General features: G+C 33.2%; 1 protein-coding gene across 1 annotated transcript; it reads left to right on the top strand.

The window, feature by feature from the left end:
- The first annotated feature begins 10,293 nt into the window (after positions 1–10,293).
- Positions 10,294–12,510, top strand: LOC122275172 (WRKY transcription factor 28-like). Its single transcript, XM_043084144.1, has 3 exons — positions 10,294–10,931; positions 11,048–11,191; positions 11,618–12,510. The coding sequence occupies exons 1-3, from the start codon at positions 10,474–10,476 to the stop codon at positions 12,012–12,014; spliced, it is 999 nt and encodes a 332-aa protein (XP_042940078.1). The 5' UTR covers positions 10,294–10,473; the 3' UTR covers positions 12,015–12,510.
- The last annotated feature ends 513 nt before the right edge of the window (positions 12,511–13,023 follow it).

Here is a 13,023-nt window from a genome sequence, read left to right on the forward strand (position 1 = left end):
TTTAAAATTATCTCCATCTCTCCTCTCTGCAGTACCAACTGATTGGGTTCCATTCAATATGAAGGAGAGAAAAAAAAAGGATTTCTCTCCCTATTTTAAAATCAAATTTTGGCCTGTAATCAGGATTTCATCTCCTAAATTATTATTATTTTCTATGAAAGCAAGAGATGGAAATGTGAGGAAATATGATTTGAAAGGCTATTAATTCGATATGGTGGCTGACCAGCTTCGTGGGACCTGGGTTTACCAGGAGCACTAGTAATGGGCTCCAAAGTTGAAATTTGACTAAAGTTTAGTTAAGGTGTGCAATAAGTGATTGTAATAGGTTTAATAAATGAACAGTAAATATAACCTAAGGCTATTTAACTGGCCAAATTTGCTCTAAAGTAAAATAATTCATTTTTCTACTATTTTGGTCTCACAAGAAGAAAATGCTAATTCTAATACCATGTAAAATTGCAACCTTGGAGATACCGCGTGCTGGCTTATTCTAATGTTTTGGGTTTGAATATTTTGTGTAAATTGTGATTTAGAAAAACTTCGAAAATTTTTGTGATTTTGAAAAGATGTTAATTTGAAATAAGTTAGAAAATTAATTTGTATTTTTTTAATAATGAATAAATATTTAAATTATAATTATAATTAAAATAAATAAAAAGGTCAAAATCAATATTTTAATATAATAGTGATAGATTTATTGAGTCTATTATTTAGTATTGTAAAAAATGGTTAGCTAAAATTTATAAAAGTGAATTTTTTAGTCAAATTTTAGTTAAAATTTACTGAGGCCACTACTAATGCTCTCATGAGGGCATTCAACCTTACCTGGTTTGGATTGAAAAGTAATCTTACCTCATCTCATTTCATTATAATAGATTTTCTAAATTTCTATATAAAATATAATAAACAATTTAATTTTTTCAAATATCAATTAAATTTTTTCAAATTTAAAAAAAAATAATAATAATATTTTATTAAACTTTTATCTTTTATCTAAAATTATATTATCTCATCTCTAAATCATCTCATTTCTAAATCCAAACGTAATGACCAAGCAAAATGCAACTCCTCCACTTGACTGGATGAGAGCTGACCTGCAAGTTTAGCTTCTCAATTCTCAAATCTCAAAGGTCAGCATTGAACAAACCAGAGACTTTCTGGGGTCCCGACTCTCATCCTCATGAAAACTACGTACGTACAGTAGAAGTACTAGTATTACACGCGGACCACGTACGTTCATTTGACGGACAGCTAGAGAGACGGCCATGGCCCATGAGTGCGGACTGCGGACCCAAATCGTTTGGACGTACATCCATTTTATATAAATAGAGTTTGAACCATCCTGCTTACCGCTGAATCTATAATATAGCCATTGTTTTCCAATTAAAAGCCCTTTGCACTTGATAGTCTGAAACAAACAATTCATCAGTCGTCCTGAATTTGTGAATAGCACCGCTACGACTAATTCTTATGCGTAAACTCGTTTGTTTTTTAGCATATTTTTTAGTCTACAGTCTACTTCATGCTTTTATGGGTTTTTTTAATTTTTTTTCAAAAGGTCTACGCATGTGAAGAGAGAGAGGGAGAGAGAGACCTGGGGGTCCATAAACGCTGGCTCTTGTCGTAGGCTACAAGAATCTGTCAACGCCTTGGAAATTTGATTTTTAAGTCCAAGCTCTCAACTCCGTCGATCCATATATATTAATCTTGACCATCTATACTCGTTCAGCTGTTTGCTTAATGATCGCTATGGTTGAAACTAAAAGGGGCGGTGGTTGCCCATACCAGATATATATAGTTATTAGAATCCGAGAAAGGGGGAATCCGAAGAGCCTCAAAGCCGAAGGCTTCATGTTGATCATGATGTATATATAGCTAGCATATATTAATTAATTCAAGATGATGATCAGTAAAATGAGGGTATGAAACGGTGAGGGTGTTGTTATCAATTAATTAATACAAATCATGATGAAAAAGGAAACTCTATTATTTTGTTTTCATTGAAAGTTGGTTGCAGATCTTGTCATATGTTTGTGTGTGTTTGTGCCTTTCCTCATTTTTTTCGCTCATAATCATTATCCATGGTCATATTTGCAAAATCATGAAAACCCACATCAATAATAGCTTGGATTGACAAAAGAATCCATCAACTGCTTGCACCATTCCAAGTCAATCTCTTTTCTCTCTCTGATCTCATCATGTTGGCAGTCGTACTAACTTTGCAACTTTTAAAAGTAATGCACCTAAAGTAAATCCTTAGTAATCCACAAGAAGCGTTCTGTGAACTATAATCATGTTGAAGATATGAAAGAAAAGTAGTTGCAGGGTCATGTTAACATTGATGTCTTCCTTGAAAGTTAACTTTGAAAAGTTTTTTCAATTCAAAGCTCCGCATCAAATTAAGCAGTCGATCCCTTTGTAGAATCCTTGTCATGAAGTTTGATTTTGGATGAAAAGAAGCACGTGCTTGGACCTCAAAAGTTGATCATGCATGCCCAGTTTCAAAAGGAATTCCCACATCCAACCTCCTTTTAGGACATTAACTCATGATGAAGAAGTGCATACCAAGTCTCTCTCTCTCATGAATTACTTAGCTAAAGGAATCGTTCCCTAACTTTTGAATTATAATCAAGTGGACCGTCTTCGGTGGTCTTGACTGGGCAAGCAAAGACTGTTTTTACTTTATTATAAAGCATTAACGTCCAAAAAGGAGGAAGAAGAATAAGAAGATCAAAGCCAAAGAAAAAGAACAAGTTCATATATATATATATATATATATATTATATGGTGTGGCTTGGTTCAATCAATTCGTTCTATATATTGTGATTTCATGACAGCTGATGACGCAGTAATAAACAAGTAATTATATTGTGATTTTATTGTAATAAACATGTTCATGACGTATATATAGCTAGCATTTTAATCTTTTGGCTTAATTTACTGGTAATTAGTAAATTGTGGGCCATATTATAAGAAGAATTATGCTACATATAATTATTTTTGCGTATTTTTTACGTATTCTATTAATGTGATTAGCCAAATCACTTATTTTATATTAAAAAAATAGCGTAGCCAATCACATTAGTAGAGTGCGTAAAGAATATACAAAAATGACTGCAAATATTGTTTTTCTTATATGAAATTTGTGTGTGTATATATATTAAGCAATGAATATTATAAAAAATAAAATTATATACACAACACACTACTATCTTACTTTCATCCTACTATATAATATACGATACATTTATCATCAACAGATGATTATTTATTGAATTATTCTTTAACATTTAATGATAATAAATGTGACACGCGTCATCTTACATAAAATGGCGTATAACATTTTTACTCTTATAAATTAAAATATAGTGGAACCAAATTCTTAGTAGCTAAAAGCAGTCAAATAAATTCTTGACCTATGAAAGAATCAAACCAGAAGAAGACCTTTCACATTAGAGCAAGATCAGCTACTTAAAACACCAGCAGGTCATGGATTATTAATAATAGAGAAAAGACCCAAACGTGTTTTTCTTATTAAATCTGCATCGTGATGTCTTAAAAAACCGGAAATATTGACCTATTTGGAACATTCCAAGTGGAGTGGATGGTTTATATATAGTGACTGCTAGCTGCATTCTGACTTTCGCTTTCAAGTCAATAGAAATCGATCTGTATATATATATATAGAATTTCATGAAGAAAATAAAAATTTTGAATGTGTCAAAAGTTTCAGTGATGTGGATTGATGTCAGCTGATCATGATAATATGCTTGCCTAGATCATGAAATTGAAACGGATCTAAATAAAAATAACATGCAAAAGTTTGTGTAGTGGGAAAGAAGAAAATTGTAGTGTAAAACATCAAAGTTATGCTAGCTTATATATGTATAAAAACTCCCTTTTCTTCTTCCCCCACCAAAAGTTATTGCTGCTCGATTGCATTTTCTCCGGCCTGAACCACATGATGACGATCTCCTCATCAGTATCCAATATCTCAGAAAGGAGGAAAATGAAAATCTTTCCTCTCTGTGTGTATATATATATATTTATGATCCAAACAGATTGCATATGAAGTGTCATCAAACTCGTCACGATGATAGCAAACCCTAAAAAAGTCTCTCCAGCTTTCCTACATATATTGTCCCATGGGTTTGGAATTTCAGGTCTCATAAAAAAAATTAAGGTCAAATTGACACTCACTTTCAAGGACATGCATACATCAAAAAATATATATATATATATATATATATATACGTGTGTATGTATGTATATATATAGGCGCACACACAACTTTCAGGACTTAAGGATTACCATTAGCTAGTTGATGATAATAAGGATGTAGCACTTGTTTTAACTAGGGTTTAATTGGATCTACAAAACAACTGATCAATCCTATTTGTGCAGACACTGTTGTAGGGAATCATGTACGTGTTCCTATGAATATCAAATATCAATGTACACTGGAGCTTGAATGATGTGCACATGTGCGGTTGTAGTTTTTACTGCTGAGACAATTGGACGTCATGTCAATAATAAGAGTGAAGTGAAAGGTCAGAATCTAGTTTACTGCTGGAAACCTTGTACGTGTTAGGGCAGCCTCTGTTCGTGTTCTAGTACTACTGCAGATAGGCTTAATCTACACCAGTAATGTAACTATAGTCGAAATAGTGCATGTCCCACCAAACAGGCAAGGACCCAATGAAGAATTCAATCAGTGACCTAACAATATTGTATATAGTCAAGAGACTGCTGCTCTGAAAGACTCAAGTTCAAGACCTACTAGCCACCAAACCCTGTTCATCATCCTGAGTGCCAAAGTCATGAGCGAGCTATACAAAGGCATGAATGAAGATAGTGGAGATGTTGAAGATCATACAGGATAAGATTTTCAAAACTGGACAAGAATTCATTTGAGAGAGTTTTATTTTTCTTTTCGGAAAATATATGGCCGGAACTAAAGAAAAAGAGACATCGCTTTATCATTTAAGTTCTCAAAACGATTGCATGTATGCCCAGAAAAAGAGAGAAAACAAATAGAGATAAAAACATGATCTAAACAGTACTTGATATTGGCATAAAGGGTCTCAAGATCACCCTCTTGGCATGCACGCTCTGAAAATAGTAAATAAGTTTCTATATAGATGTATATAAACCAGCTTGTACAACTCCCTGCATGCACTGTGTAACAAATTAATTAGCTAGGCAATGGCCAATTAACATGAGTATTCCAAAGGCAAATCTCACTTCTTAAGCAATGTGTTGAGATTGGCTGCTTTACGAAACCTTTTTACTCCGATTGGGTGTTTGGGATCCCAAAAAGATAACGAGAACGCCTAAATTAAAGGGCTAAACAAGCTTAGCAACAAGCAGACGCAATTATCTTAATCTGTACTACCTTTCTTTTCACCTTCTCGCAGTCATGGGGTTAGGCAAATTAATGACGTTTACAGCTGCTAGCAGCTAGCTCTATTATAGGAAATCATGATCAAGGGAGAAGATCAATCGGATATACAATTATCAGGTGCATGATTATTAATAATTCCTTAAATTCGGGGTTAATTGGGTAGTACCACAATATACTGCAATTGATGTTTAAATATCTGATCATCTACCCAAAATGCATGAGTCTACATCTGAAAGATTCTTTCTTTCTTTTTCTTTTTCTCAGTGCACACCTAACAAAAAACCTGCCCTCTTCTACATTGACAGGGACTCCCAATACCAATACCAAACCATACTTTATGTCACATATAATGGACACACATGCACAAACACAACAAATGATATTCGATGGTCAACAATATCATGCTCTTTTTCTGTAAAAATAAAATAAAATAAAATTCAAGCTCTACGGCCAATTTGATCAAAGTCTTCTCACTCAAGCAACCGCCCGCCCCCTCATGCCAATATCCCAATAACACTATTATAGCCATTTGCGTGCTTCCGTATACCTGATCACCTTCTCATCTATATATGAAGTTGGAACTTAATTCAATAATTGATGTGCATGTCATGTTTCTCTTTTGATTAATTAACCTCATCCAAGCAGAAAAAAACAATCTTTACGCTTCTAGATAGCTAGATTCAACGTCCTAATCATCATCTAGAAACCCACATGATGACATGATGAGTTTATATGTATGTTATATATTGTATACAATATGAATGTATGTATGTTATGCAACAGTACATGATTTATACACGTGACCTGTGCGTAGTCATTTTTAAACATCATGTTTCATTTTGAGAAATGATATTTACAGTTAGAAATATACAAGTGCCGTGCAATTTCTTTAAAAAAAAGTGAGTAAATACGAAACTCACATGAAAAAAATTAATTTTTTAATAATAGATTTCACTCTTTTTTAATATAATTATACAACGTCTACACATTTTACGACTGTAAATATTATTATTTAATTTTTTAATTAATTTAGTATTTGTGTGGTAGGATTTGGCCAAGAAAAAGCAATTAATTAATTAGAAAATTGTTGATTTCGATGATCATGTAATTCGTGATCATTATCTTTCCCCCATATATATTTGTATTGGGTGTACTATTATGTATATTTTGTGTTAACCTTTCAGCACACTAGAAATTGATTTTTCTGCTAAAATTAATTAATACCATTTTTTCTTTTTGTTTTTATTATTTATCTTTAAATAAAAGGCTAATTAATATGATATTTAATTCAGCATATAAATATATATATTTATATTATTTTGTTAGTTGTGATCTTGTTGAACTTACCTAAAACATCGATGGCTCATGTCTTTTCATCAATACGTGACCGCTTGATCTCATCAACCAGCTTCTTAATTGAGAATTTCAAAATAGTGCAGCATTCTTTAGAGAAAATGTTGGCCGATAATTTTGTTACTCATCAACAACGTCTAACAATTGAATTGAAGAAGGTAGGTAGATGTCACACAACAGGTAGATATATTGCACTTATATATAGTACATGATCAATAATTATAACTAATTAGTATCATATAAGAAAAAAAAAAAAGGTGGTTAATTGATTCAATTCAAATGAATAATATTCATCTTAATCAAAAATAATTAGTCATAATTATGTCATCGCGCGAAGGTATGTAAAATGACAATTCTAACCCGTCGCTTTTTAACAACGAGAAAAAAAAATTATAAAAACAACTATTTTACAACTTTATATGTTTAAATCGGCGACTTTTATTTCTAGAAAATCATCGCCTCGGTATATTTTATATAAGTAATGCTACATACAGTCATGGTATATTTTATATATTCCATTGAAATTAAGAGTTTATTTTCCTTTTCTGATCAGTTGTTCGATCGATCACGTATGTATGCGTGTATATATATGATAAGTTTTGACTACTTCAATGCGAACAATAATATTAGGCTACTAGCTAGCTGGATAGACTATACGTATTTTAGTGGTGTAATTTAACTTTTTGCCTTTGATTTTTCTAAGCTACTCTATTATTGACCAAATCTCATAATTAGTGATGATATGTTGGTTTTTGTTTTTTTTTTGGGTTTCTTTTTCGTTGTAGGCATTCATTCACTGCAAATAGAGATAATTTTTTAATATTATAATTGTACTTAAATTTAAAAATGTCATTCACATTCAAAAGGAATGAAGAAATTAAAAAATATTGATTATATTATAATTAATAAATAAAAATTATATGTGAACGAGTATATAACACGTTGTACGTTAGGCATGTTATATAATTGAATATCCTATATATCTAGTCATGGGATGACCTATGTATAATATATATATATATATATATATATATATATATTTAAGTAAAATAATTTCTTTTCATTAAAAATAAATAATAAATTGTATATACTCAATTTTCATCAATCTCAAGCTATCATATATAACCACGTGTCATTCAAATATAATATAATTCATGTATATTATATATATAAATTATATATATTTATTCATTACATACTTCACTAATAATCAAATAAATTATTTTATATTAAATAAATTATGTAGTTAATTACATCAATAAAATATATAAAAAATATGTAAAAATAATTATATATATTGCGGAGTCAACTGCAATCTATTTTAGAAATAAGTTAAGAGTTTTTTTTTTAAAAGAAAAAAGAATATTAGTATCAATAAAATCTTTTTTTATTTTTTTGAAGATTTTTAGCAAACAAGCGCGCACGAGAAAGATAATAAAATCATTCCACTACTTTGCTGACGTTGGAAGAGAATCAGCAAGCAAGAGCGGGGAAAGTGGATCGAAGAGAGTCTCACACGTGCCGGGTGTTGTGTCGGCTACGGTCAAATGACGGTGGTGTTGTGGACGCGTGTATGGCTAATCTCCATGAAAAAAAAAATCGCAAAAAATGGTGAAGAAGTTTGAATGATTGACCCCTCCTCCTCCCAAAAAAAGAAAAATAAAAATAAAATAAAAAAAGGAAAAAAAGACAAATCGCAATCCCCCCACCCCCCCGTGACTGACTGCGCCCCATTTGCTCCTAAGTCTTCGCTGACTTTTTCATCCAATTAAATGCTTTTCTCACGCTCTTAGATTGCCCTTCCTGTCTCACGCTCCTCATGCCCTTCCCTCCCCTATGCAGTACGATTTGATCTACTAGTTCCATTTATTTTTCTTGACATGTGCTTTCTTCTTTTTCAAACCTAATATTGTTGCATATAGACGATATTTCTAATCTATAAACATGAATTTACCACATATTTTCTCTTTTTCTCTTCTTTTCCTGTATGTTTTCCCTCAACTAGCTTGATAGAACCTATACATGAGCTCTTTTTTTATTAATATTGAGATAATTTTTAATTATATGAGTTGGTATTTGAATAGTAATATTTTATAAATCTGATATTTTGTAATTTGAATATATGAATAACTAGATTTAGATGTGTTTAACTTTTTATAAGAAGTTAAAAAAATAGTAAATCTCATTAATATTTGGTTTAAGATGTATTGAAGCGAGTTGATTTCTTAACATAGCCAAAGACTTTCCTGAGATGATCATCTCCCATTTAATTAATTCTCTCCAAATTGTCTGCTAACCCTAATTTAAAAGTCACACGATGGTTAAGAGCAATGGCAAATGATAATCTCTTTGGGAGTATGATCAGTACGGCCGGCCTATATATTAGATTAATTAGTCTAGGAATGTTTGGTAATTTCGACCACGTATGAGTCCCATGTGCCACTCAATCTTCGTACTTACTATGTACTATATTTTTGTGTGACTTTTTCGACTTGTAATTAATAATTAAGAAAAAATATCAATTTTTAATTTTAATCCTCTTCTCAATACCTTTCAATTAAGCTTTAGCTACCTAAATGATCATCATCCCCTCCTACTAATAACAACTCCATGCTTTCCATAAAATATGAGTTGAATTAATACTCGAGCATGTAATTCTTTTCTTGATCTTTTTTGTTTTTTTGGTGTGATGGTAATTGCATGCATTTTTGTTTCTTTTTTCAAAATAAACATGTAAGGATTAACATCATTTTCTTTTCCCTACACTGCTACCAGCTTAATTTTCTTTCTCCTTCGTGGACGTAGTAATTTATGCACGACATTGATCTCGTCATTTTGATCGAGACGATCGAAATGATATGATCATGAAATAAAAACCGATTAATTATAATATTGCTGCATGTATTTGATCAGAAAGTACATTAACATGCAGCATTTTTACTCGATCAAACTTAAAAAGCTGCATTAACATTAAGATTATACGTACGTAGTGCTCCAATTTTAAACGTTATCATGAGTAAGATGCAATATCGTGCTGACATGATATGTAGGAAAGTGCATGAGGGCCAATGCAATAATATAATTTAATTAAACCGATCGATCATGGAAAAAGTCTTACTCATTAGATATTAGATCGAGGACTAATGCTCGTCTTACCCTCTGATCAGTTTTATATATTTTATATAATTAATTATTAATTTGGAATAAAGTACTAAGAAAACAATAATTTGGTATTTTTCGAAGTGGGTAATGGAAAAAACTGATTATAATAAGGGACTCTCTGAGATTAGTATAAAGTATTATATATATATATATATATATATATATATATATTGCTTTTAGAATGGGAGTAGGATGGATGGACCGCAAATGTTTCCGTCTGGGAAAGCACTTTTTGGTCTTCTGATTGGAAGGTGTTTTGTCAACCTCCTCTATTAAAGTGATATTAGCAAGTCCCATTCAAACCTAGACCCCCATGCATCCCCACCCTCTTTCGAGTTTTTCTACTCCTCCTTATATATGTGTATATATATATATAACTCAGACTACATTATTACCAGCTGAGAGAAGAGAGAGAAAGAGAGATAAGTCTAGACTAGAGAGAAGTCTTGGAACAGTACATGGTTAAGGATCTGATCTAAAAACAGCTTCCCGTCAAAGCTTTCTTCTTGATCATCTGTTAATTCTTCTCTTTATTCCTACCTCGGCTGGCTTCCATGTCTGATGAATCTAAAGATCAGCTTTACTTCCATGAATATCTGTTCCAAGATAATCAGAATCTTGCCAGAGGGAGTAGTACTAGTACTGGCTCGTACAATCACAAGCCTCCAGCTTCCATTGCTGCTGCTTCATCTGCTTACAGTTCACAGGGTTTTGATCCTTCTAATTACATGAGCTTCACCGAGTGTTTGCAAACACCCATGGACTATAATTCCATGGCAAGTGCCTTCGGTTTGTCTCCTTCTTCCTCCGAAGTGTTTGCTTCAATGGAAAGCAGCCCAAAGCCGATGGAGGTTGGAGATTTAGGTGGTGGTGGTAGTGATATTCTTGTGACTCCAAACTCCTCGATCTCTTCCTCCTCCACCGAGGTTGGTGCCGAAGAAGATTCAGGCAAGAGTAGTAAAGATAAGCAGCCAAAAGAAACAGAAGTTGGAGGGGAAAGCTCTAAGAAAGTGTAAGTTTGATTCTTGATTAATGTAAATCTGTATATGTTCTTTTTAGTTTTCGAGAATTTCTTGCGGATGGGATATTGGTGCAGTATTGATATGGTTATTAAATCAACATGAACAGGAGCAAAGCAAAGAAGAAAGGAGATAAGAAACAAAGGGAGCCACGGTTCGCCTTCATGACGAAGAGTGAGGTTGATCATCTGGAAGATGGATATAGATGGAGAAAGTATGGACAGAAGGCTGTCAAGAATAGCCCTTTTCCAAGGTAGGTTGTCATTTTCTTGCACCCAAAAGCACACAGCTAGAGAAAAAGTTCCTTTTGTTAAGAGATTATGAGTTGTTCATAAACTTAATTGGTTCATTTTGCATATGATCTGCTTGGTTGCTTGCATTAATTCCTTGTGCTCCTTTTAATTCCCCAAACCACATGGGAAAAGAAAAGCAACTTGAAACTTTACTGCAAGATGTTGTATATATGTGATCATTTTAGCTTAAGATTCCTTCATTCCTAGCTACTAGTTTCCCATATCAAGTGGATCTCTCCCTCCCTCCCTCCCTCCTTTTCATCACGTACGTAACTGCTGCAACGAAAATGAAACCCTAAATTCTTCTGCAAAACAAAAGGAGCAAGACGATCATTGTAACATTGATCCAGAGAACTGGTCACTAATATTGGTTTCTGATGAAGCAGGAGCTATTACCGGTGTACCACTCAGAAGTGCACGGTTAAGAAACGCGTTGAAAGGTCATTCCAAGATCCATCCACCGTGATTACGACATACGAAGGTCAGCACAACCACCCAATCCCCGCAACGCTTAGAGGAAATGCGGCTGCAATGTTCCAACCTTCCATGTTCACACCGTCGATAGGGGGACCGACCTTTATTCCCCAAGACTTTTTTGCTCAGATGCCTCAAATTATGAGTAGTAGTACAAGCCAATCTGGGGGTACTGCACCTGGCGGTCCTGGCTGCATTAATTACTCGCAGATTAATCCTAATAACCCTCATCACCAGCAGTATCAACTTCCTGACTACGGACTTTTGCAAGACATTATTCCTTCTATGTTCCTTAAGCAAGAGCCATGATGGTTGATCGAAATATCTCTTTCGTTCTTTCTGTCTTTCTTTCTTTCTTTGATCTCATTGTACATATTCTTACTAGTTAATTATTTACATCTTTCTGATGACTTTATTTCCAGAGAGTAATTGATGAGTTTTCCTTCACTTGATCATCTTTGTTCTCGTGAAACGTAGAACTCCACTTCACAAGGTCGATTTAGAAGCTGTGAAAGTTGAATCTTTATATTGAAGGTAACCTGCTTATATTGCACGCCTCTGTGGCGAGATGCATGTATGGAAGAAGATGAGGTTTTGGTACGCGGTGTAGTACGTCATTTCTTATGAGTAGTGGTGAATGGTTTCAGAGAAAGAACATGTGTATGGCACATATATAGAATTCTGTTCAATAGGCCGATCGAGAGCTAGCATCCAGCAGCTTGCAGTTTGATGCATGATGATGATCATCCTTTGAGGATTATCAAATGGAGAGATTAACAATAAAGGGTTTTTATTGCCATCTTAATTTGAATTTCCAGAGTATTTATTTATTATTTAATTAATAGCTTTCTTTTAATGCTGAAAAAGATGGTCAGATCCCATTGCAATTTGCCAATTACGTGCAAGCAATGCAAGAATTACGTGCCCTTTTTCTAGATGTTTGCAACCGTTGATTCCTTCAAATTATGAACTAGAAAGACAGCACGTTATTCACCAAAAAACGTGGCCGGGGGCAAGTCTATATATGCAAAAAGCATGAAAGAGGTCCAAGACCTAAATAATTAAATATTGCACCATTCTGTTTCGAAAATTTAATTGGATCCGGGACCAAATTATAAGAATTTTCAGTGATTTCAAGCCATAAATGAGTAAGGAGATATATGGTCCCTGACCAATTGATCTTGATGGTGAATTCATTCTTTGGGCGGGCAGTTCTCCTTATAACTCACCCATTTATAATAAGTTCTACCCCTTCTAATTTTGCTTCTAAATAATATATATATATATATATATATATATATATGCAAACCAAATTGAG

This window comes from Carya illinoinensis, chromosome 9, assembly GCF_018687715.1.
Source record: "Carya illinoinensis cultivar Pawnee chromosome 9, C.illinoinensisPawnee_v1, whole genome shotgun sequence".
NCBI classification, from domain to species: domain Eukaryota; kingdom Viridiplantae; phylum Streptophyta; class Magnoliopsida; order Fagales; family Juglandaceae; genus Carya; species Carya illinoinensis.